Here is a 26,575-nt window from a genome sequence, read left to right as displayed (position 1 = left end):
AAAAATTTTTTTTTTCCTTTGACTTTAGCTCTGAGATGTCATTTCCTCCTTAGTCCCTCGGGAAAATAATTATCCCATCTGAACACAGCATTTGAATAGTCAATCTATCACAGCTATTTGTGAAGAAAATACTTTCTAGTTACTGAATGGAACCAGAGTGTGAGCCAAGATCTTTTTTCCCTCCTAAGTAAAAACAAATAAAACATTCTGAAAATTTGGTCCAATGGAAATAGTAAGAGCTCTGATTCTGGGTAAACTAAGGAGGCTTTGTCTGCATGTTACCAAATAGCTGGCTATCATGTACCTGTCAGGAACACTTATTTCACAAGGTGATAGCTGAGCCATATCCAGAAATATGAAGTGGGGCTGATTCACTGGGTGTTTTTTGCTGTTTCCTTTCTCTTCAAGTTGGACTGGAAATACTATAAAGAAAATCCTCCAAGCAATCTGCCCCAAACAAGGAAGCCCATAAAAAAGAACAGGAATGTAGGAGGGAAAAAACAGAACCTAAAAGAATGTGACTTTTATCTGGACTTCAAACTCAGAAAATGTGCAGTTTGGGATTATCCCTGCTTAACTCTTTAATTACTCATGTCATGTTGATTCACATACAAGCGCTGTAAAAGTTCATTGCTGGAGTTTTCAACAACTTGAAATAAAGACCTCGCAGGAAGTGTCTCCAAATATAACCACCCAATTAATATTCAAAAAGGAAATGTTCCTAATAGGCCTGAGCTAATTAGAAAATAAGAAAACCTGAAAATACTATGAATAGAAACATGGTACAACTAAGCTGACTGGAGAGATAAACACTGACATGAACCTGAAAAATATACACACTCAGAAAAGAAGATTCAGCATTATCTAAAGCCAGCAAATATTTAAAATTAATCACTCAATTGGTTTTTGACAGAAACTTTTCCAAATTTGTTATTTAAAATGAGACAGGGATAGCAATGTCACTCATCATCTCCTCCTTCTATGGATGTACTGATTATGTTACGTCTTCTCTGAGGTAAAATCCTGAAAATGGTTTGAGTGGAGTCAGATATTTAAAAATGCCTATTTTACTACTTCTAGCTCTGTGAAATGACACTTAAATTCTTTTTTTTTCCCCGCAGACACTTAAATTCTAAACCTTTGTTTTCTTATCAATAAATGGGAGTGATTTTGACCTCACAGAGTTTTTTTTGTTTTTTTTTTTAACCAATATTTTACTTACTTATTTGAGAGATATGAGAGAGAACGAGAACGAACAGGGAGAGGGAGAAGCAGGCTTCCCACTAACCAGGGAGCCCGATCTAGGGCTTGATCCTGGACCCCAGGATCATGACCTGAGCCAAAGGTAGACATATTTAGCCGAGCCACCCAGGTGCCCCTGACCTCACAGAGTTGTTCGAAGCATAAAATAAGCACAATTTGCAGCTCTCAATGAATAATAAATGTCAGGATCCAGAGTATTACCGAATCCTTCAAACCACTAACACATTAGAAATAAGCAGGGCTGTAATTTTACAGTGCTTTTAAGAAATACTTGATTTAGGTATTAGAAATACATTTACATAATAAGCATGCCTGTTTCTTCATGTTACATTTTCTCCTTCAAAGACAGCAGGAAATACTGGGCTCAACAAGAATGTGACACTGAAGAACAGACAGGCAATGGGAAAGGAGTGACAAAGGTTCAAAATGAACCCCAAGTGGTCAGAGCTAAAGCTCTACGGGGAGGAAACAAAAGGAAATGTGACAAGGGCAGGCCAAGAGTACCCATCCTTATGAGTAAGGTACTTACAGGCAGATGAGTGAGTACCTGTAAGTACCGAGCAAAATATAAAGTCCCCTGCTTTGGAGACACAAGAAATTTATCTGAGGGAAAGAGAAAGAATTGAGACAAAGGGCACAAATGCTTTTAGTAAACAGTAAGTTAAGAAAATTTCGAAACATACCAAATGTGGAGGCTCATTTATTCCAAGCGGTTCCTGAAACATATATTAAAACATTTAAAAAAATTGTAATCATATAATCTTGTTTTGAAGGTTTTGAAAATATCATTTGAAAAATGAAAAAAAAAAAGGTCTAATTTACAAGATTTCTGGAACTGGTTATCCCTCAAATAACTTCCTGGATTATATTATAATAATTTTAGTACTTATTACTTACTAATTCCTTTGAGTAATGTAGCTGGGAAAAAAAATATGTGCCTCAAAGTCTATCAGAAAGATAGCGAACTACAGTTATCTCATTGATGTGCTAATACTACCTACTACCAGCCCCCTATAGAGTCTAAGGAAATTCATAGGCTATTCCATTTTCTCTGTATATTCACATAACATAATCCAGCAGTTTCACTTTTAAAGAGCCCGTTACACATAATTCAATTGTATGACATTACATGCTCTGGAATTAATGACAGTCATTCTTAACTCACCAGTTGGATAGGTCGTATTGACATGATTATATTATTTGATCCTCCCCAGTCAAAAAAGCATTTGTATTTTCCTTTCTCTAAAATGTACTGTTCTCCACAAAAGAACTTCTGTTGGTAGGCAACCCATCTAGTAGGGGAAAAAAAAAAAAAGAAAAAGAACAAGAGGTGATAGAGAATCAAACAGCCAACATCTTTTTTTTTTTTTTTTGCAACCAACAATTTTAAAACCAAATAACTTCTCAAGATTCCCAGAAGAGACAACTTACACGCCGCTTTTAACATGAATGGATCTTGTTTCACTGCCAAAGCCGACTTCTTCCAAGTCAGAAATTTCCTGATTTGTAATGTCAATAAACTTCCCATTTTCTAGGTCAGATTCAAAGAGTGTGATAGAAGATTCTATAAAATTCTAAATAGAGGAAGAGGAAGAGGAAAGGTAAGGAAAACATATGGATTCTGTTCTACAGATTGTTGTATCTTAGCACGATTTTCTCATACTTGGGATAATTTCACACAAGTAAGTTCAGGAGGAATTTTAAGTGGGACTGGAAACAATTTAAATAGTTACTACTCTCCGATAGTTTAAAGGAAAAAATAAGTCTGAGTTTACTTTAATCAGGAAAACAACATTCTTATATAAGTGGAAAGTAATCAAGAGTTGGTAAGTTGCTGAGACTTACGGGTGATTAATTATATGTTATACTAATTATGAAGGAAACTATAAAGCTTTACTTATGCCTAAAAGAGTGAGAGCCCACAACATGAAATAAAGAGTAAATATAAAATGTGTGATGGGGCATTTTGTGGGAGATGATTTTATAACCTTAAATGTAAAAGAAAAAAATGAAACTTCCTTGACAAAATATTAAAAAATTAAAATGAGAGGAAAATTTTAAAGTTTTTATAGTTAGATAATATATTTAAAACAAAAATATCAGAAAACTTTTAAGACCCAACTTGATACGTCAGCAAAAGACAATTCACAAAAAAAGATTAGCATTAAAAACATATAAGCAAATGTTCAATTTCACCAGTAAAAATAAAGAAATTCAAAATAAAACCATTAGATAAAATTTTCATCTTTTAAAATAAGAAGGATCTAAAAATCCAGTTTTGTCTGGAAACACTGATGGTAGAAATATAAATTGGATAATTATTTTAGAAAATAATGTAGAAACACATTTATGGAGATATTGTTTAACACTCTTCTGTTTTTTTTAAAGATAGAAAAAAAATTCTAAAACTAAATGGTGGGTATCTTATATGCAAAGATGCATTTTTGTTTATTATACTGAAAAGCTGTAACCAATATAAATGCCTAAATGATGATAAACATAACTCTTTATGCATCCTACCTATCACTTGATGGAATATAATTAAGAAGAAGCTAACAGTACATTCTATACTTATAACAGTCAAGAGTTTTGTGTGCGTTATTTCCAAAAAAACTACCACATGAGATTATATTACTATCATTCTCATTTTCCAGCTAAGGAAAATGAGTAATTTGCCTGAGGTTAACATAGCTACTGAGGGGCAGAGATTGAATTTGAGTCCAAAGTTATCTATTTTTCTACCTACCCTAAGCTCTTAATGATAACTGTTAGAAGGGATCAAAGAACAGGACAAAAACTCAAACTTATAAATCTAGTAAGATTATAAGCATGCAAAAAAGCCCAACTTTTCATAAAAGAAGACTACTAGGAAAAAAACCCAAGGGTGGCTATCTTTGGATCCAGGCAAGTTAGACAACTTTAACCTACATTTTTTCAACTCTTTCTAATAGGTATACTTTTAAATTGGGAAACACATTATTTTTTGTAAAAGAATGGGTGGCTCAGCTGATTAAGTGTCTGACTTCGGCTCAGGTTGTGACCTCAGGGTGGGGACTGAGCACCCATTTTGGGATCCTGGTTAAGTGGGAAGCCTGCTTCTCCTTCTCCCTCTGCCCCCCGCCCCCACCTGTGCTCTCTTCTTAAATCAAATCTTTTTTTTTTTTTTTTAATCTCTTCCTTTGTCCCAAGCACTCCATAGTTTATAAATAAGTTTTAGGTCTATGAAAAATGCTATCAACTTCTGTAAGTCTCAACATTATCAAGTTTATCCCCTCCTTTAAATATATTATAAATTTAATCTAAGAAAAGCAAATTTCTAGGATAAACATTCATTTTATATGAACAAGCAAAACTGTGTCAAAAACAAAACCCAAAGCATCCATAGGAGAAGAGAAAATATACTTAAAATAATTCTCTCATTTACTACTTACTTGTCAACTTCCAAGGATTTAAAAATGGTTCATAAAACTAGATCAAATTTGAGACTTAACAAAAAAGATACAAAAGGATTTTTACCTGAGATCTTTGTTATAATTCATAACTTATATCATGTTTTTAATTTCTCCTTGACAGTAAGCCTTTGGAATCTGAGATATGTGTTACCTTCATTACTTTTTTTTTTTTAAGATTTTATTTATTTATTCATGAGACAGACAGAGAGAGGCAGAGATACAGGCAGAGGGAGAAGCAGGCTCCATGCAGGGAGCCTGATGTGATCCCAGGACTTCAGGATCACACCCTGGTGCCGAAGGCAGAGGCTCAACCACTGAGCCACCCAGGCATCCCTTACCTTCATTACCTTCACATGGTTCTTTTTTTTTTTTTTTTTTCACATGGTTCTTAAAAAAAAAAAAAAATGAGAGCTGGGTGAATTTCTTTTATATCATTGTTACCATCCCTTGTATCAACATATACTTAATTCTCAAAACACTTGTTAGCATTATAGAGCTCTCCAAACCCTGATTTTACATATATACATGTGATACACATGCATATACATGCACACATATATACATATCTTATGTATCTTAATATCAATCTGCTATTTTCCAGATAAATTATACAAATATACATACATATATCTTAAATCAAGGCTTTAATAGCCCATAAGTAATCTGCCTTAAAGTTGCCAGGACAAGCCTTCCAACTGAAATATGTTTACAGCCTGGGTACTACACCAGCAAACCTGGTTATCCCGACATAAACATAAACTTCCATTAACCGAAGACTCTGAACATGCCTGTTTCTTGTAAATTGAAAGTACATAACTAGTTCAAGGTGGCTATGAGCATACAATGTGAGAATGAGCTGAAATGGGTCCTTGCCAGGATCCTGGGCAGGAACTCCTATCAATAGGCACTAAGCAGTCAGGCCCAACTATAATGGGAGGGTCTTTAGCAGTTCTCAATTGTATGGACCTCTCCTCCCCTACTTTGGAGATTCTGGAACGCTTCATCTCTGCTTGCTCTTCCTGACTAGGGTTGCTGGAATAGGGGAGCAAGGATAAGCTGAAATGCCATGGGTCATTACCTTATGTTGGAATAAAACAGGACAAAGGCATAAAAAGATAATGTGCAGCTGTGCTGTGTTTGTGCCCTTTCATTAAGAAATAACTTGCATTATGATGTAATGTATTTTACTTGAACAACGATTTGCACAAGTCCTGTTGTGTGGGTTGTGGGAGAGTGAGCTGGGAAGCAGGCTGGGGGCGCTATATGGCAACAATGCAGCCTGGAGGTGAGCAGAGGAGGAGGGATCCACTGTCATGGGGCCCAATGCCAAGTACAAGAGCTGGCAGCCTGTGATTTCACAAACATTTACTCACGTGACTGTGTCCTTTCTACTACTCTGCCTGCTAGTCCCAGAGACCTGGCCAAAGGCCACAGGGGCCTCTTAAGTGGCATCACTCTCTGGTTTATTCATGGCTTTTCTTGCCTTATAGCTTTAGCCGTCTTTTTCTAAGTACCTTCTTCTTCTTCTTTATTTTTTTTTTAAAGATTGTATTTATTTATTCATGAGAGAGACAGAGAGGGAGAGGCAGAGACATAGGCAGAGGAAGAAGCAGGCTCCGCAGGCTCCTTGCAGGAAGCCCAATGCAGGACTTGATCCCAGGTCCCAGGATCACACCCTGAGCCAAAGGCAGACGCTCAACTACTGACCTACCCAGGCATCCCTCTAAGTACCTTTCTGAGCCATTCTCCTGGGTTGCACTCTCTATGGTTTTTTTACTCAAACCTACTAAATATACAGTGTCTTATCTAGTTGACTAGTCACCATCAACACAGTGTCCCTTTTGGGCAGAGCTCCAATTCTGAGCCAAATCCAATCACCTGGGGCTAAATCCCCAGGGATCACATGTATGAAGTGCAATATAAAACATGCAAAAAACTACAAAAACCAAAAACCAAAACTTCTAACTGCCTTGGTTCAGGAGGTGACTGCAGTCATGTTCACAGCAAGCATAGCAAGGTTTCTGAGTTGCTAGCATCCTTGCTTTACCAGGCACAATTAAATAATTTTGAAAGTCACACAAATTTAAGTGGAGCTCTGCTGCTTGAGAATGAACTATGACTGAATGACCTCAAATATGTACTCCATTTTATATTTTTAAAACACTTATATCTAAGGGAAAATCTGGATAGCTTACTATAGATACGTCTTTGGTACAGTACTCCCCAATATCAGAAAAAAAACCAATGAGCTGATGCTTCAGGACCAAAGATACATCTTTGGGCCTTTTAGTAATTTGGGTGTTTTTAAATCCCCTAAAACCCTACAGCTACTCTGCCGTGGAGCTCTTGTGCTGTCCACTCTCTGGTGGACAAAGTAATATGATACACCAGTGGAGATGCAATGTACCCATTAATTTAGAAAAAATAATTGTCTTCATACAACCTGGTTTCAAAGATCTGAAAAGAGACCCCCAAATCTTAAATCTTAATAAAAGCAGATCCAAAAGTTAAGCTAATATAAAACTGAGGAAAAATAAGCATGCCAAGGAATAAAAATTCCTTTTAGCATCCCCAGAGTCTAAATATTCCTATATTCTTCTGGGCCTCTTCTTTTTTCACGAAAAAAAAAAAAAAAGTTAACTCAAAGTCAGTATATATATCTGCCTGACTCATTTGGAATTAGAAACATATTTCCCATTGTCGTCTCCAAGTACTCTATGACACAGATTACATTATCCCTAAGGAACATGTCCAGAATTTGACCTTAAGAGATCCACTGTATCCTGCATACTGAAGCCAGAACATCAGAAAACTGCACTGTATTATGCAGTTTTTCTGTCTCTCCTCTTGTTTATATTATTTCAACTTAGATCTTACATGTAGTGCTTCTTTCCTAACTAGGTGAGGGACACCTAGGAGGGTCTATATGGGGAAAAGATGTCTCATGTCAACTCTACGTGTTACCTTACATAGGCTGTGACAACTACAAGAGCTTTTTATTTTTAAGATTTTATTTATTTATTTGAGAGAGAATGAGTAGGGGTGGGGAGAGGGAGAAGAGGATTCCCCACTGAGCAGGGAGCCCGGGGTGGGGCTTGATCTTAGGACCCCAAGACACCAAGATCATGACTTGAGCTGAAGATAGATGCTCAACTTAGTGAGCCACCAAGATGCCCCAACAATCACAGGAGCTTTTTAAATCCTATATCTAACAATACTATATCACAAGCTTAAAATTTTCAGAGGTACATCTTATGTCTTATCACAAAAAATTAATGATAAAGAGGGCAGGAGGAAACTTTGAGAGAATATGGATAGGTCTCTGGCCTTGATGGTGGTATTGGTTTCACAGGTGCACATTTATCCATAAACTCACTGAGTTGTATATGTTAAATATGTACAGATTTTTATGTATCAATATTCCAATAAAGTAAAAAAAAAACCCACCAAAACTCCTACTCAATTATATGCCATGTCTGAATATAAAATATTTCATCTGAAAATATTTTAATGAACACAAATTTAAATTATAAACTGTCTGAAAGTCATGTAATTATTTACTATACATGTATATTGGTCTGAAGTGTGACTATATATTTATAGCTACAAATAAAATGCTAGTAAGCCTTTGGTTGAAAGAGATCGTTTTTTTCACTATTAAGGTGCTTTTTTTAGTCTAATCATTCTGTAACCAAAAAAGGGTAATTTGACATGGGCTCTAGAGTATGACAGACTTGCCCTCGATTCAAAGCTCTACACTTGGGCATGGTACCTAGCCTCTCAGATCCTCAGTTTCTGTACCTGTAAGATGAAGATCCTAAGAGTCTCTATCTCATAGTCTTTGTGAAGATTAAGTACAAGTACACACGTAGGGCCATTAAAAAGTACTTGAAAAATGTCAAGATTCTAATGGGGTTATGAGAATATATTTATAAGCTAAGAGTTAGTCTTTTAATTGTTAAAAAATCTTATTTTAAGAGAATAGAAGATTTTCTGCAAAGGGCACTTTCATTTATTCACATAAAAATAGTATCATATGGGATCCCTGGGTGGTGCAGCGGTTTAGCACCTGCCTTTGGCCCAGGGCGCAATCCTGGAGACCCGGAATCGAATCCCATGTCGGGCTCCCGGTGCATGGAGCCTGCTTCTCCCACTGCCTGTGTCTCTGCCCCCCCCCCCCTCTCTCTCTCTCTCTCTGTGACTATCATAAATAAATAAATAAATAAATAACCTTTAAAAAAATAGTATCATATTTCTGTAAATACCCAAAACTTCTGTGTGCAGCAGGAATCAACATGCCAATTCCTGCCAATTTTTCTAAGGTATATTATCATACTGTCTATATCAAATACCCTCTAATTATTTAGCTATATAGTTATGGTATTTATATCTCTTCATATCTTCTACTGTTGGGAGATTTCAATGAGTGATCTGGGGTTTTATGACTTGTTTGCTTGTTTTCGTCACAGCCATCCTGGGAAGGTGCCATCACATTCACTGTTAAACATTTCTAGGATCAGTAATGCTTCCATTCGGCTATTTTTTTAATAAGGAGGGAAAAAATTAAAAATTATTCACTACTAGGTGGAAGATGCTTTGAATCTTGACCCATAGTTCCCAGAATGCATGTGGTCATGAAGACCTAAATTTAAAAAAAAAAAAAAAAAGTTCTATCTTGTTTTGTCTTGCTTGCCTTTTAGTGGTCAAGTAAGGAATGGCTAGGTGGAGAAAAACCCATGGCCCATGTATAATAGAATTGAGGACTAAATACCTCAAAAGTTATCTATCCATTGCTGAAGCAAACTCAGTGCCCAGTCTTCAGTGGACTGTCCTATATGTTCTTTTGGGTAGAAATGGTTTCCAACTCACTTTCTTAACTAACAAGGATCATTCAGAGGGGAAAAAAAATTCTCCCTTGTTCCCTGTGCTGCCTCTCCCATTCTGGTTCTTCTAACCAGGTGAAGGGCCCCAAAAAGACAGAAATCTGAAGGGCCAGAGCAGACAACCTCCCTGAGCTCAGAGTCCATACAGACCCCATAACCAGCCTTCACCTCACGACCAGTTCCTTCAAAGAGGGCTTTGGAGACCATGCCAGATAGTTTAGAGTTTATATGGATACAGATTACTCTGGGAAGAGACCACAGTGGTAAACCCTGAACCCTAAGAAAGCATGCCCCATCTGAACACATTAAAAAAAAATCCATTGGGCACTCAAGGTCAAATTAAAAAAAAAAAAATCCTCAACTCCTCAACAGGCATATAAGGCCCTTCATTATCTGGCTCTTGGCCTCATCTTCCCAAAGTTCTGCCTAATATCCTTACTTAACTGAATTTCCCAAACATACCAATTTCACTTATATGAGGTTTTCTCAACCTCTGTACTATTAACGTTTTGGGCCTGATCACGTTGTTTAAAAGGTTTATTTAAAGGATCCCATTTTTACAGAGAGAGAGAGAGAGAGAGAGAGAGGTGGAGAGCTAGCGAACGAGTGCGCACAAAAGGGAGGAGCAGAGGGAAAAGGAGAATCTCAAGCAGATCCCACCTTGTTCAGCGCAGAGCCCCATGCAGGGCTCAATCTCGTGACCCTGAGATCATGACCTGAGCCGAGAGAAACCAAGAGTCCAAGGCTTAACCAACTGTGCCACCCAGGCACCCCCAGACCTTATGACATCTTGGGAGAAGGCTGTCCTGTGAGCTGCGGAGGTCTGGCGGTATCCCTGGCCTCTACCTGCTAGATGTCACTACCACAACCTCCCTTCCAGCTCCCACCACCTCTCCCAAGTCTCAAGAACCCAAAATGTCTCCAGACACTGCCAAGTGCAGTGCAGTAAAGTCACCTCCAGCTGAGAGCCACTGGCTCACATCTTTGCTTTTTAAAAGGTTAATCTCTTGCTGAAACAGCACCTACCCCTACCCCTGTCACCTAGTCCTGGAACCTCTCCACATGGCTAACTCCTGAACCTAAAATTTTGTTCAACTGTTATCTTTCTGTGGTGAGTACTTTGTGCCTAATCCAATCATAGTCAAACATTATCAAGCATTTATAAAAATACTATTTTCCTGATTGGACTGCCAGCCCTGTGAAAGCAAGGACGGAGTCTCTGGCCACTGTATCGCCAGCATCTGACACAGCAGAGCTCACGAAGCAGGTGCTCAACAAATACGGAATCGATGGATGAAAAGTTAACATAAGCATTCTACAATCATTTTAGCAGTTAAGAAAAGTAGGCAAGCCACATACGCAGTTCGGTGTAATGCCTTCAAGTATCTGAAACATTTTATAGTCTCGTACTGTATATCACAACTCATGTATGATTTTCATGGATAGAAAACCAATAGAAAATGAAGAATAACAATGCTAACTCACAGCTTGTAAGAACCGGAAAGACAAGATGGGGCCACTTAATGCCCCACAGGCATTACTGTCTTCAAAATCTCCTTCTTCAAGCAAGAACTGCTGGCCTTTAAAATGTTCTTTTTCATAGGCAACCCATCTAGAAATACAAAGGACATCCGATTGAGCAGTTAATGAGACTAATAAAAAACCCCAAACAGAAAATCATGATAAAGCACCTAGTTGTATATTACCATATTTTAAAAACAACATACTTGCTTTGTTACCATTTATATAAAGACAAGCAAATATTCTATGCTTCATGGGCCAATAGCTTTTATAGTTCGGAGTCTTTTCCCAACTAAAGGTTAACTGTTAACAGGATTGCAATAGAGCAATGCTCACTAAATGTTTATGGTATGACCTGATACCACATCTCAACATGGTCAGAAGACAGTCTGCCAAATAAGAAATAATTGGAAAGCACAAGCAGCCAATGAGAAAAGTTATAAACCCATTTTGAGATTCAAAGATAATTACTCTTATTTCACTAACAAAGCCATTCTAGAATCAGAGAATGATTTTTTTTTTTTAGATTTTATTTATTTATGAGAGACAGGGAGGAAGGGAGGGAGGGGGAGAGAGAGAGAGAGAGAAAGAGAGAGAGAGAGAGGCAGAGGGAGAAGCAGGCTCCATGCAGGGAGTCTGACATGGGACTCGATCCTGGGTCTCCAGGATCACACCCTAGGCCAAAGGTGGCGCTAAACCACTGAGCCACCTGGGCTGCCCCAAGAATGATTTCTATATTGAATACTTATTTAGGTTTTAAATCAAAGGAACCTCTCACTAGGTTTCAGATCTAAAACACATTACTGGTGGGTTTAGCAAAGAGAAATGCAAATGGGCTGACATTAGCCCTGGTAGCCCATACATTTAGGAAGACCTTTATAAATATTTACAGGTGGCCAGTGTTGCTTCCACCATTTTACCAGTGGTGATAATGGCAACAGGAATCACTGTGGCCGAGTACTTTCCAGGTTTTTTTCTTTTCTTAAGTAGGCTCCATACCCAGCATGGAGCCCAAAGCAGGGCTTGAACTCAAGCAACCCTGAAATCTAGACCTGAGCTAAGATCAAGAGCTGGATGCTTAACTGGCTGAGCCACCCAGGTGCCCCCTGGGACACAGGTTTCTTGACTTATCTAAAACTATCAGTACAGAATACTGATAGACACCCTTAGTCACTAAGCTCCTCCATGAAACTTACCTTTTTAATGAATAATTCAGAGTAGTTAACGACTGTAATGTGGACACAGATGATTCATAACACACACTGACCTGCTTAAATCTGCCTTTTGAGGAAATGTGTTGTTAGACCTGGTATCCCCTCCAATGGGATAGATTCCAGGATGACTATTTTGAGGTCCTGGGGTTGGGGACTTCTGTTTTGGGGCTTGATAGATGAAGTTGGGTAGGGCTGACTAATATTGTTTTGGGAAAATAAAAACTACTGCAAAAATAGTTTCTGTAGGGCACAAAAGAATAGTAGCTACTCAGCAATCATGAATGTCTCCTTGCCTTCTGCATGTAGGTATGTGTATGATGGGAAAGAGGGGGCCACATGAAATGGAATAAACATAATTTATAGATCTTAGTTTGTCTGTAATATGTAAAAAAACTAACACTTTTATTCTTAAACTATTATGTGAAAATAAGTTGCACAGGAAAACTTTGAAATTCTAAATGTGCCTTTCATTTATATAAGTATGGCTATTCAGAACATGCTTTTAATATACTTGAATGGGAAAAGAATTAAATATGTAGAAGACCTTAATATTAAAGACAGATTAATAAATTATTACATGATAACAGTTCAAAAATCTTTTGCTCAGTTTTTTATAACATATTAACTTTTATCGAAGAATCAATTTATATATCCATGTGGGATATATAAAAACATGTTATTTAAGAGAAATGAAGAAAAGTCAACTTCATTTTTCCTAGATTCCTCAAGATGGGACAGAGATGAGTTCCCACTATTTGTAGATAAACAGTTAACAAGTGAAAAATGGTAGAAATAGTAAAAAAAAAAAAAAAAAAAAAAAGAAGTTAAACTGTCTGGTTTTATGTATTAATTTTTTTAGATTTAATTTATTTACTTATTTGAGAGTGTTTGAGCCAGAGGTGGGTGAACAGAGAGAATGACAGACTCAGCGTTAAGCAGAGCCTGACGTGGGGCTTGATCCCATGACCCTGGGATCATGACCTGAACAGAAACCAAGAGGCAGATATTGAACCGACTAAGCCATCCAGGCACCTTTCAACTGTTCACTTTTTTTTTTTTATACTTTTTTTTTTTTAATTCTTTATTTATGATAGTCATACAGAGAGAGAGAGAGAGGCAGAGACACAGGCAGAGGGAGAAGCAGGCTCCATGCACCGGGAGCCCAACATGGGATTCGATCCCGGGTCTCCAGGATCGTGCCCTGGGCCAAAGGCAGGCACCAAACCGCTGTGCCACCCAGGGATCCCATCAACTGTTCACTTTTAAATGGGGATATGATATTTTTCTCCCGCAGTTGTCATATAAAAAAAGGGAAGTGTGTATGTTATATTACAAGTGATAATATTTTCTTGAAATTTTTATAAAATAATTACAAAAAACTCAGAAAACAATGTAAATCAGAATCTAGTTAATGGGAAAAACATTCAGATCTCAAAGGGAAAGAAAAGGCAAAAATATTTAGCAGGGTTAACAAGAAATGTGTGTTCACAGATTAGGGAAGGCTGGACATAAATATGACACAATAAAAATGTGTTTATCCAAAACATTTGTTCATCGAGTGCCTAATAATTTTTTTAAATATAAGGATAAAAACTTAAGTAATTATGAATATGGGAGACCAATTTTGGATATGTCCAACATTTCTAATAGATGGCATATTCTCTTTTATTTCCATTTTGGCTAGCATAGCCATCACTTGATTTACTGCCAGAAATTGCAAAGTCTAAGTCTCTAAATGTAGATTCTTCAGTAATATTACCAGTCATTTAACGCCTATGAATAAAATATTTTAGTAGCACCTTTTACTAGAATAGCATAAACAAGTTTTATGATGTTACTGCAAATACTGAGACATTGATACTCAAAGTAAAAGGAACAAATATATTCCAAGTAAACCATCATATCAACAAAGAGACCAACAGTGTTTCTAGAGGAATTCTAGCACAGGGTTGACAATGGCAACTAAGCTATGAAGAAAGCTCCTTCTGATTTTATCTGCCAGGATACAGATACAAAGGCACATCCCAGGGCAGTCAGATTTTCTGGGGTACCTGCCCCAGGAACTGCTGACTGAGACTAGGATCCTAGCAGTGGTTGGTTACACATGGGTTTATACTTAGAGGTTCTTGGCGGGGGGGGGGGGCTTCCTCAAAAACTGTACAGGGCCAGAGGGTAACCAATGTTAAAAATCCTTGATGTGGGAAACACAACCCAGACTACTTCTTTAATGAAGGATTCACTGCCAAGATCCTCAGCACAGAAAGTCAACTAAAATCCACAGAATAGAGAAGAAAAAAATAAACAGAACATGGGGTTCTCATCCATGTTCAAAATTCGTAAAATAAACAAAAATTTTATTTTGCAATTTTTATCTTCTATGTTGTGTTCAGAACACAAAGTAAATTTTAGAAACTCTTTTCAACATTTAATCTATCTCGAAATCTCTAATACAAACAAGAGTTCACAGAAAAGCCAGTAGTGACTAATACTTTTTAGTTTATAGTACCTTACAGAAGGGATGTATTATTTTTAGATTAAGACACATTGTTTTTGCTTGGCTTAGCACATTTTTTTGTGCTGATCTTCAAAAAATAGAGTATTAAATCAAATATTGAAAATGTAATACTCACACTCCACCGATGACACGAATTGATCCAATTCCATGAAAGTCCCCATTGTTTTTTAAAAACTTAGGGACAGAATCTATGTGTTCACTAAACTCCTTGGCCTGTCCATGAAAGTGAGGTTTTTCATAAATAATGACCTGAAAGATAGGACAGAAAATTACTTAACACGTATTTTAGAATAGATACAAAACTCATTTAGTTAAGTGAGACTAAAGACCCCAACATGAATAGGGAGCACAGTCCATTTTTTTCATTAATATTTATTTACAATATAGAAAACTGGTATTCACAAAGAGTATGTATAGAGTTATTATCATAAAGATAAAATATCTTAATAACATGTTTCTTTCATAATAATATAGTCAAATATGGTAACACTGTTCTGGTTACCCAAATCCTAGGACTATCTCACAGGGTAAACAGTCTTAAAAGAATTCTTGGGACATCCAGGTGGTTCAGCAGTTAAGCAACTGCCTTCAGCCCAGGGTGTAATCCAGGAGACCCACAGGGAGCCTGCTTCTCTGCCTATGTCTCTGTCTCTCATGAATAAATAAATAAAATATATATATTTTTTAAAAAAGAACTCTTAAATTATCTAAGTTTACCTCTGTTTGGAAGTTAATACAGACCCGCCTTATATTTACTGAATTTTCCCTATTAGAAATAACTTTCTAAAGGTTCTAGGGCATAATAATAAATTATCTACTGGCTTGAGAAAACACAGTTGCTTCTTATAATGCTAACTGCTTCTATGGCAGTTGCTATTCACTGATAAGATACAAATATGCATATTCCTGAATTTAAATACAAAACTTCCTAATAAGAAGAAATGATTGAAAACATTATGGTGTTTTTTTTGGATACTGGATTCACATGAGTGGGGTAGGGTAAGTATAGTAGGATGCCCATTCTGGCCATTTCATTTACTTCAAATTTGGATTCTTACAAGTATTTCTCTTCCGCCACTTTGGTGTTCTTTACTTCCCAAGTATGATCTGCACACCCTTGGTATGTGGAGTGATAATGGTGAGAAGGCTCTCATCTATCCACCCTCTATTACCTGGGCCTATTTGTGGCTGATGGCATACTCAATGTACAACTGGCAAAATAAGGCCCCATAGTCAAATACACTGAACAAGTTATAGCTCCCCTGTTTCCAGAAATTGGTAACATTATACGAACTGAAAAAAATACATAGTACTGCTTCTGCTTTCCACATATCACATTTTTACAGGGTGCTGTATTTGAAGTGATGAAGCTTTATTTGGGTTTAATACTTTCTACTTGTGCTGAACACAATCAGACTAAGAAGCAATAATTCTTTGATGAGGAGCAAGCCATTAACTAACATCTAAAAAACTTGAAAATTGTGACTGTTTATGACAGTTATTTCATATACCTCTACTGCCTGTCAAACTGCCAATGTCCAAGGAAGACCCAACCTGTCCCACTTGAAGAGACTGAGACAGGAGTCACTCAAAGTGTCAGAGCTAATTCTGCAACTTTCAAGGTTCGAAAACCTTGGCTGTGTGTTATTAGAATCACCTGGGGAGCTCTGAAGACTTCTGACCATACCCCAACCCCAAACAGTATCTCTGTGAGTGGAATACAAGTTGTTTTTTTTTTTTTTTTAATGTGGGTATGTAGGATTCCAACAAAGAGCCAAGATGTATTACATACATTCAGATACTAAGTTTTAAAAGATTCCACCTATATGGTCAGCTCCATAAATTCGGAATCCCCTAATGGGAGGGTTGGAGTACCTGTGTCTTGTTTGGCAGGACAGGAGAAGGATGGATGAATCCTTCTTTCCATGCCTGCCTCTGGAAGTGCTATCACCTAATTAAGCAGAGGTCTGTTCACTTCACAGCTTTGATCACCACACTGGTTTTCTTCCTATCTCTTTTCACACACGTTTTATAATTCCATTTCCTTTTCTTTCCCAAAATGTGCTTAATCCTGGTGCCACCACTACTCCAGTTCTCGTTCCCTCTACTGTTCCCTTCAGATACTTACACTTACTGACATGTCTCTGATATGAGCTACTCGGTATCTCCACTTGAATGTTAGGCTGCCACCTCAACTGTCCCCTCCCCACCAAATCAAAAATCAAACCTATCCCCTTTCCATCCTGTAGAACGTGTTTATTGGGTCAGACTGGGTTGTCAGCACCTCCACTATCCTTGCATACTGACTCAACTCTCCATCGCAGCAGCATAGGTTCTCAATGGCCATTCTGTACAGTCACTTCCCTCCACTCCAAAATCCACCAGCTAGGTTAATATTATCAGCACATATTCTGGTAATTATTTTTTTAATTTAATAGTTCAAGATACATGAGGATTAAACTCAAACTTTTTAGCCTGCTATAGAAGTCTGTTTTAAGACTTACCTTTAAGTTCATAGGCATTTCCACTTTTAGTCCACCCTTAAGATAAAAAATTTTAATATTAGATACAGAAATATTTAGAATATTTGAAAGTAATTAAGTGATATATGTAGGTTATACAAAAAAATCTGATTGGTAAAGGTTATATACCAGCCAACTTTAAGTTGTGGTGAATTTTAAAATTTAAATACAGAACACTTCAAAACCAAGTCAGACTGCTCATCAATGTATGTGGGGGAAAAAAAACATCTTTAAAGTATACTTTCGGATTAAAACCAGTACAAGGAATCCGAGCTTTTTAGTCTTTAAGGACACATAATTGAATACAGATTTAATGCCACTGCAGTGTCCCAAGAAATAGAGTTGCTAGATTTTAAAAAATCTCATTTGGCAGAGTAGATTTCCAAACCACTGACACTTTCCTCCCAACAACTGCTCAGGCTTTCTGAACGTGATTACTTTCCTTTCCAACTTCCATCAACACTGTTTATCATACTTAACTATCTTTGTGACCTCAAGGTTGTAGAGCATAAAAGGTAAACCCCCTTCCTCATGCAAAATAATTCCATAATTTCCTGTTTTTAATGCAACTCCACATTGTGGTATTTCTTAAGATTTCTTAGTTTTTTCCCAGTTTTTATTTTTTAAAGGCACAGAACAACCAAAAAGGGTTTACCACATAGCTGATAATATTCATTTGAAGAGTTTGCCCTCAAAAAAAAAAAATGTCTGCAACAAAAATACTGTATGTACTTATTATCTCTAAGAAAGCAGCCACTGACAGAACTGTCCATTTATTATTAATGCTAAGCTTATCATGCATTACTGTGAAGAAAAAGCATAATTAGAAAAATATTTTTTAATAAACACCAAAAAAACCCAAAATTCAGAACTGTATTCAAAATTTTCACAGTACTTGTATTTATAAGGAAACTGCATGCACTGCAATAAACTATAAAAAGGATATTCAGACATTTGTCTTCTAAAAAACAAAGTGTTTTCACACAGATATTCTCTATAATATATAGGCACAGAAAAATAATGTATACGTTGTTGATCCACTACTATAGATACTCATTTCTCAGGATAGAGATGCATAAGCAATCACCATGGTTATTTTAGATTCATGGGCATTTTGGAAAATGCTTATTTCAAATTTGCTTACCATTTTAAGCGGATGCAATGATTTCATTTCTGTTGCAGAAATCTCAAAGAGTCCATGGTCTTCCTCTAAAACTGTAGCTTGCCCTTTAAAATTAATATCTGGGTAGGCAAGCCAGCTAAATAAGAAATGAATGGTTTGTTAAAGAATAATTGGAATACTTTATCTGGTCCTGTAAGAGTTAAAAGTAAAAAAAGCTATCAAACAAAAAAACCCAAGCAAAACAAAAAACAGAAAACCTTTGTGGCAAAATTACAACCAGTAAAACACATTTGAAATGACTTCACTAGAGAGTGTATAACAAGAATTCATGTGCTATTCAGTACTCATATTCAAACACTATCTTATAAGTCTATTATGTTTTCTAAGCACTACATATTACTTTTCTTAGATTTTTCTAATATTTAGAAGGTGTGACACCTTTGATTCAAACAGAATATAATTGGGGAGAGAAAAAATTGCACTACATTCTTTTATTTTAAAAGGGGGGCAATCAGGGATCCCTGGGTGGCTCAGCAGTTCAGCGCCTGCCTTTGACCCAAGGCATGATCCTGGAGTACCGGGATCAAGTCCCATGTCGGGTTCCCTGAATGGAGCCTGCTTCTCCCTCTGCCTGTATCTGTGCCTCTTTCTCTCTCTGTCTCTCTCATGAATAAATAAAAATCTTAAAAATAAAAAAAAAAAGTGGGGCAATCAGAGGTGGGATTCTACAAAGCATTTCACACCCCCGCATCAAGGCATTTTTACATCTTTGACCCACATTTTTAGAATCAGTTATCAGTTTAATTGGCTGCCTCAAGAAAAGTATTTGAAATGAGATTCCCAAAAGACCCACCTACCTTGTAACTAAACTTGGTAATTACAGACATACCTCATGGATGGGGTCAATTACTAGGTCTGCCCAAGAGTTCTAATCTGCGGTTGGGAGAGATGAAGAAAGATCCCCTATGGTGACCCCCAAATATATACCCCAACAATCATCAGAGCAGATAAAAAGGAGGGAAAGACAGAAAAGGAAACCACGTTGAACGTCGTGATTCAAGCTAATCTGGAACTAAATTAACACTCCACTCAAGTCACACCACAGTCTGAAAGGTAGCTTTGGAATCAGAAAGGCTTGGTATCAGACCCATACTTACAAACTGGTAGCCTGAGACAAATCATATCATTTTCCTCACTTATAAATCGAGTTAACTCCACCCACCTTGCAGATTGCAGTAATAAACAAAAAAGTACCATGTGTCCGGTACTGCGGAAGCACTCAACTACTGGCACTGACACACTCTTGAAATAGTTCAAGCTCCAGATTTTTAGGTCAGGGACATGTTTTTATTTCTCAGTCCCAAAATCTAGTAGATGAGGACATGATGGATGCATCTATCAAGCACTGTGTCTAAGAATCTCTATCTGCTGCTTTGGGTCCTTCATCAAACACTTAATTGGATCCAAAGCAAAAGAGAATATGTTTTAATTCCTGCCATTGTCTTTCCTGAGTATCCAGGAGCATAAATAAAATTAACTAAAACTTCACATACATGTATGTCACCTACTGAAATTTGAAGTAAAAAGTTAACTTTGGTGGCCATTGATCCTGGTAATAAGGAGAAACTGATACGTACACTCCTGACTTCACAGTGAAGGACACAGATTTGGGGATATTCAGCTCTTCCAAATTGGGGACTGCTCGCTGTATATGGATAGGACAACACGCTGGGTCAGACCGTGGGCAAAGTTCTATCTCTGGAATGCTGCAATCCTGGAAAAAAAAATGGCTTTAATATTATCTGGAGACACACACAATTCAGTATTCTCAATACTCTGGACATGTAATTACAATTATTCTCATTGTTCAGTTGAATTTCTTCACAAAGACAACATAAAGGCAATACTATTTCACTTTACCAGTTTTTTTAAAACAAATTTCTTCTAAGAAGTTACATTGATAACATGAAAATTACAAATACTGTTGATGGAAGAAGTATTACTCAATTTTTTTCTGCTTTTGTTTTTAAAAGCCTTGTTCTTTTAAGCAATCAGTGTTCAGTTACCAAACTATGTGAGTGCCAAAAGTCTTTAAGCCTTCCTTCTCAGGAGCATAACAAAGCCATGAGGAGGAAGGGAGTTATAAAAGCTGATCTCATGGGGGATATAAAAAATAAATAACAGAGAGGCACACTACTCCCTCAGTGTGTTATCTAATTTACATTGACAAAAGAAATAGGAATTAGGAGGTGAGGGTAACGGAAATCTGTTTTCCTACTTGTGGGATTCTATTTATTTTAGCACAAGTTGGTTTAAGAAAGGCATTATGAAATTTGACTCTCCCCTCCCATCACATATCCACTGCCACCAGGTCTCGTCACACCTTCCTTTAAAATTTCACTTACGTATCTTTCTTTTCTATTCCCACTGTCAAGACCTTTCATCAAGGCTAAGACTTCAATTATAAGCCTTATCAGTAGTCAAGTACTAGCCACACTTTATACAGTTGGGATTGTTAGAGAACACCGCTTTCCTCATGATGCTCCTTGGCTCGAAACCCAAGCACACTAAATTTACATTTATTTGCCTTTTTACAACATGGCACCAACCCCGTGACCCACTGGAACTCCAGGTAACTCTTCAGTCATACTGGTATCCATGCTCTCCCCACTTCCCTTTTTATATGGCCTAAGCTTTGTAAATGTTTCCCCCATTGCAACTAAAGAGACAATTTTCTGTATTCTCATCTATGAAAACCTTTAAAGAGTCAAATTTCTAACGCAAAAAAACCTTATCGTTTTCTTAGGGAATCAAAGCTACAATTATTTTTCCCTCCTCTGAAATTGCAGACGTACTTCTGTCTGAGCACACTAACTCAGTAATCATGAGTGTCTAATTATACGGCTCCAACTTTCAGCAGCATAATTCTCATCTAGGACATTGTGAAATTCAAGTGACCATGCTTTAGTGAAACAGGTAAATGCAATAACAATCAGAGGGTGACATTTATCAGGCTGAACAATTGTATTTTTTTGTTATAATCATTTTTGCAATTTATAACAGCAATTTTCTGATTTTTTACCTTCTTCGGAACTGAGCTGTATCATTCATTCTTAATCACTCTTATTAATATGTGCAAGTAAGTTAATACATCTTATTTGCGGAAAGCCAGCTCTAAAATGCAATGCAGTGAAGAGGCATAACCTGAGATATCCTTTAAAGTATAAAATATTTTTGCTTAAAATTTCATTTCAAAAATAGCCTAAATGTCCACAACAGTCACCTGCCAGTCTTGAAGGCTTTTGTTTGCTATTAATAATAGAGTTCTAGTAACATTATTTAAAATGCTGCCGTATTAATGGTCCCCCAGGGATGTAAGGTACAGTAACAGAATACATAACTAAGTGTCTCCCACAAGTAAGTTTCCTCTGCATTGTGTTATACAAACAATGCATGGGTGGTGTACTTTAAAAGGGAAAAAGCTAAAAGGCATTCGAGTCAGCCACAAACAGAAGGAAACAGCATAATGGAAAAAGCATAATGAGGGCTACAAAATGGAAAATAAACAAAAATAAGAATGCTTATGTCCTCAGGCAGAGGATCAGTTTTTTTTTTTCTCCAGGTAACTGTAAAAAGATTTCACTAGTTAAGTTTTATCTCCTTCATGGTGGCTATTCTCACAGGAATAATGTCTCTTGCATAATTCTTGATGGACCGAGGCAGTAACACTAGGACCGAGGCAGTAAACCCTAACAACACAAGGGTGCTTTATAATAACCTGGCAACAATGAACAGTTTACTCTTAGTAAAAGTTGTATGGCTTCTTCTCCAACTTTTATAGTCATAATATACTTTACAAATATTCATATAAAACTTACAAGCTTACACTATTAAAGCATTTGTAGGAATGGAGGAAAAACTATAGGGGAGAAACAGGCAAGAATGGATTACAGTTAACAAAAACAACAAGAAATCTAATTGACTCCACCTCATATAAAATACTTTTAGCCTTTATCTAACAAAAGGTCTTTTTCTTCTTGGCAAGTTTGGAGGACAAAACCAAAGTAACATCTGACCATAAAAAAAAAAAAAGTCATTCCTTAAAAATATATATATTAAATCACAGTAAACGGTAATTTGCAATAGTCATTTCTAGTATTTGAGAAAAGAATCACCTGACTCAACCATTACTGCAATGCTACTTCACCCTCAATTATTTCTGGGACCTAAGATGGCCCTTGAGCAGAAGGTACAACTGCCGCTAACTGATGACATCCTTTGCATCTATTCACAGTGAAGTGAAGACTTCATGAAAGTATTATCTTTAAAGAATGCTGAAGTTTTGACTACTCAGATTAGAATAAAAGATGATGAAGCAAGATAAAGTTAGTTCTAGGTGAATTTGGAATGGTAACAATCCCCAAGAAAATGAAGCTATCAATTGGTAGAATTATAACAAGGTTGGAGAAAGGAAGCAGTTCAATGCTTGACTCTTACTTTGTAAAATATTTAGAACAATGCTAATGCTTTTTCCATTCGATGCTCAATAGTTTTTTCCTTCCTCACTGAAAGTTGCTAGCATGTTCAAGACATGAGGGCACTTACACTGCAATTTAAAAAATGACCCCAAGAACAAACACTGGAAGAAGGAAAAAATGCAAGCAGCACTTATTCTTTCTTTTAATATAGTCTAAGCAAATGGCAGGTGTGCAAATAGCCATTTATATATCCCTATTCAACAAATTGAGTTTTTTGCTTGATTTTATCATGGCTGGATTTTTGGGTGGTGAGAAGGTTCATGTTTTCAACAACTTCTCTTTTTTCCCCACTGGGCTTGGCATGATGCCTGACATTCACAAGGAAAGCACAAAACCATAACTTACTTAAATCTTAGAAGATTCCACCTACCAACTATTCATCTCAATTACTAGTGAGCTAGCTAATTAAATGAGCACTCAACTGCTGCTTGCTGAGCTGAACTGCTTGCAGTTAAATTTTGCAATGAAAATGAACACTGCTGGGGCAGCCCGGGTGGCCCAGCAATTTAGTGCCACCTGCAGTCCAGGGCCTGATCCTGGAGACCTGGGATGGAGTCCCATGTCGGGTTCCCTGCATGGAGCTTGCTTCTCCCCCTGCCTGTGTCTCTGCCTGCCTCTCTCTCTCTCTCTGTGTCTCTCATGAATAAATCAAATCTTTAAAAAAAATAGAAAACAAACACTGCCCTCAGTGCTGTAGCCATCAATGTTCTCATAGTACCACCAACATTCACCTCTGCATCTGATGCAAGTGGCTCTGCTAAGAACTTCCTCACATTTCCCACCCACCTAACCTATTTATTCTCTCAAGATTCCAATCAGGTGCTGCCTCCTCCAGGTGAGGTGCCCCTTCTTTGTGCACTCCCAAGCCCTACAGAGCATTCTCACTTCACATGGTTATGTGACTCAGCTGTCTCTCCCCCCTAGACTTTAAGCCATCTGAAGTATGAGATCATATCTCGATTGTATTTCCATTCCCTGTGCCTATCACAGTATTAGGTCTAAAAGCAGAACACATATTTGTTAAGACTCAGGCTTGTTAGCAGTTTTCCAGGAAGTATTAATTCACATAAACTACATGCAGATACTCCTTTCATGAGGGTTTTTTTTGGATGCCATTTGCAGCTAATAAGAATTTAATAATCAACCCAAATCATCATGACAGGGTCCATCTTAATTTATATTTTTAAGCACATAAACAAAAGCTCCATAACTTGAAAAAATATAGGGGCACTCAGTCGGTGAAGTGTCTGTCTTTGGCTTAGGTCATGATCCCAGGGTCCTGGGATGGAGCCCAGCTTTGGGCTCCCTGCTCAGTGGGGAGTCTGCTTTTGTCTCTCCCTCCACCCTTCTCCCTGCTTGTGCTTGCTCTCTCATTCTCTCTCACACATGTACTCTTTCTCTCTCTCAAGTAAATAAATATCTTAAAGAAAAAATATATCCATGACTGTCATATGCATAACTGTAATAAATAATGTACTATTTTAGTGCTGAAGAAACTCTTAAGAATACACTGGGAAAACTCTGTCCTTATCTGATATTTCTCCTAATCACTAATTCACCTCTCCTCTAAATCACCACAGCACTTTTCATGACATGTTCCATTAGACCGGGAGACCTCCCTCTGGTTGTGTTACCTTTAAGACACGTTTGATAGAACCCAATACAAAGTCTCTCTGTGGATGCTTCCTGTTCTGAAGGATCCAGTCACGATTTAACACCTTTTCCCCTTCTTCCAACACACATTTCTGACCTTGGAAATGTGGCTTCTCATACAAAATCCAGCTGAACAAATATAAAAGCATGATCAGTTATAATTAATTTTCTAAGAAATGAGGCATAAAACAAATGATACTTAGTAAGTCCACAGAGCATCTCACCTACCTTTTAAAACCTGAGCTATTTGACACCATTAGCCTATGATTCTATTTTTGAAACACTGATATATGCTAATTTAAGTCTAGACAAATAGCATAAGAATAGTAAGAATAAAAGTACATACAACTTGGAAATATTCCTGGACATAATCTATGCCTGTGCCTATATTTATGTATGCATGTACTTTCTAGACGGTGTATAAACAAAGTTGTCCATTTCTATTAAAACAGCAGCTTAACAATTCCAAATTTTAAATAAAATGGGAACACATGCGTCCCTTTTTGTTACATGAAGACAACACCACCCCATAGCACTTACATCATGAATACTGACCAGCGGGGAACTAAGACACTCACGGGACAAAGAAATTCTGGCTGCAGCATGTAGGAGGGAAACAGCTGATAATGAAGTTTTCCCTCATTTTTACATCATACAAAGAATCTTTCACTTCTTGACCATGTCAGCTATACAAATGACTTTATGTGTGTGGCCTTCACATTCCTTAGCATCCTACAAAGTCTGAATTCACTTTCAAAGCTATGCTTCATTCAACTTCTGCCTTCAACATAATTTGCTAAATCTGTCTTACTAATAGTGTAGTTTTAGAATTGTACAGATCATATATAATACATATATTAGGCCCTGCTACTTATGTCTGGTCTTAAGCACTAAAAACAGCCTATATTTTCTGTTACAGGACATAAAGGGAACAATTAAATTATAAAACACTAACAATGTTTCAAAATATTCTGTCAAAAACTAAGGGAAAAGGAATGTGACTTTAATAAAAAATATAAAAAGCATAAACAGTAAGACAACACATTTAGTTGTGGTGGGGAGAATTGCTACAAAATTTTAAGAGGTCTCTTACCAGCCCCTTACAACTTTTATCAGTACCCCATTCGGAAAGGACCATGATGTAGCATCAGGAATATTACAGTAGATCTCTTGCTTATATTTACTTCCATGGAGATCATAGATAACCATCTGCAACATACAATAAGTAGGCACAATAACTAATTTTAAGAATGCATTTAAAATTCCAAAATGTCCTAGAATGCAGAAAATAAAATATCCTAAATGTATAAAAGTGATTATTACTTTAGATGCTCAATCTTTGAGTAAAATAATCCCTTTTAAAGTTAGTGAGAAGTATTAATTTTAAACTCCCCAAACATGAAAGTAATCTTACTTTTTTTTTTTTAAGTAAGCTCTACACTCAATGTGGGGCTTGAACTCACAACCCTGATATCAAGAATTCTATGCCCTCCAACTGAGCCAGCCAGGTGCTCCTAAAATGACCTTACCTTTCATATTTTATCTTAGTCTCTAAGAAATTTATGCTTCCTGGGGCACCTGGATGGCTTAGTCAGCTAAGCATCTGTCTTCAGCTCAGGTCATAATCTCAGGGTCCTGGGATACAACCCGGAATCAGGCTCCCTGCTCAGCTGGGGGTCTGGTTCTCTCTCTCCTTCCCCGCACTTCCCTCTCGCTCGCTAATAAAATCTTTAAAAATAAAACCAAACAAACAAAAGAAACGTAGGCTTACCTTCCCAGGTCTTGGGTTACACCTCAAAATCTGTTTGTTAATATTCTGAAATAATAAAAGTGTAAGAAGGAAGCCTTAGGAAACATCAATAGAAAGATAAATAGTTCACTTCCTTAGCAG

At 37.0% G+C, this 26,575-nt stretch overlaps 1 protein-coding gene across 1 annotated transcript in view; it reads right to left on the bottom strand.

Annotated features, from left to right (window-relative positions):
- CRYBG3 (crystallin beta-gamma domain containing 3) overlaps positions 1–26,575 on the bottom strand; it is a 103,612-nt gene that overhangs the window by 29,834 nt on the left and 47,203 nt on the right. Inside the window, exons 5-15 of the mRNA XM_072721223.1 lie at positions 26,456–26,500; positions 25,778–25,893; positions 24,666–24,813; positions 20,131–20,267; positions 18,515–18,629; positions 17,353–17,388; positions 14,964–15,097; positions 11,084–11,210; positions 2,695–2,837; positions 2,429–2,555; positions 1,947–1,979 (exon numbers count right to left, since the gene is read on the bottom strand). Of these exons, the coding sequence (XP_072577324.1) occupies positions 1,947–1,979; positions 2,429–2,555; positions 2,695–2,837; positions 11,084–11,210; positions 14,964–15,097; positions 17,353–17,388; positions 18,515–18,629; positions 20,131–20,267; positions 24,666–24,813; positions 25,778–25,893; positions 26,456–26,500 (1,161 nt within the window). The remainder of the gene's footprint in view (positions 1–1,946; positions 1,980–2,428; positions 2,556–2,694; positions 2,838–11,083; positions 11,211–14,963; positions 15,098–17,352; positions 17,389–18,514; positions 18,630–20,130; positions 20,268–24,665; positions 24,814–25,777; positions 25,894–26,455; positions 26,501–26,575) is intronic.

This window comes from Vulpes vulpes, chromosome 1 (genome assembly GCF_048418805.1).
Source record: "Vulpes vulpes isolate BD-2025 chromosome 1, VulVul3, whole genome shotgun sequence".
NCBI classification, from domain to species: domain Eukaryota; kingdom Metazoa; phylum Chordata; class Mammalia; order Carnivora; family Canidae; genus Vulpes; species Vulpes vulpes.
This window is presented reverse-complemented; position numbering and strand designations above follow the sequence as displayed.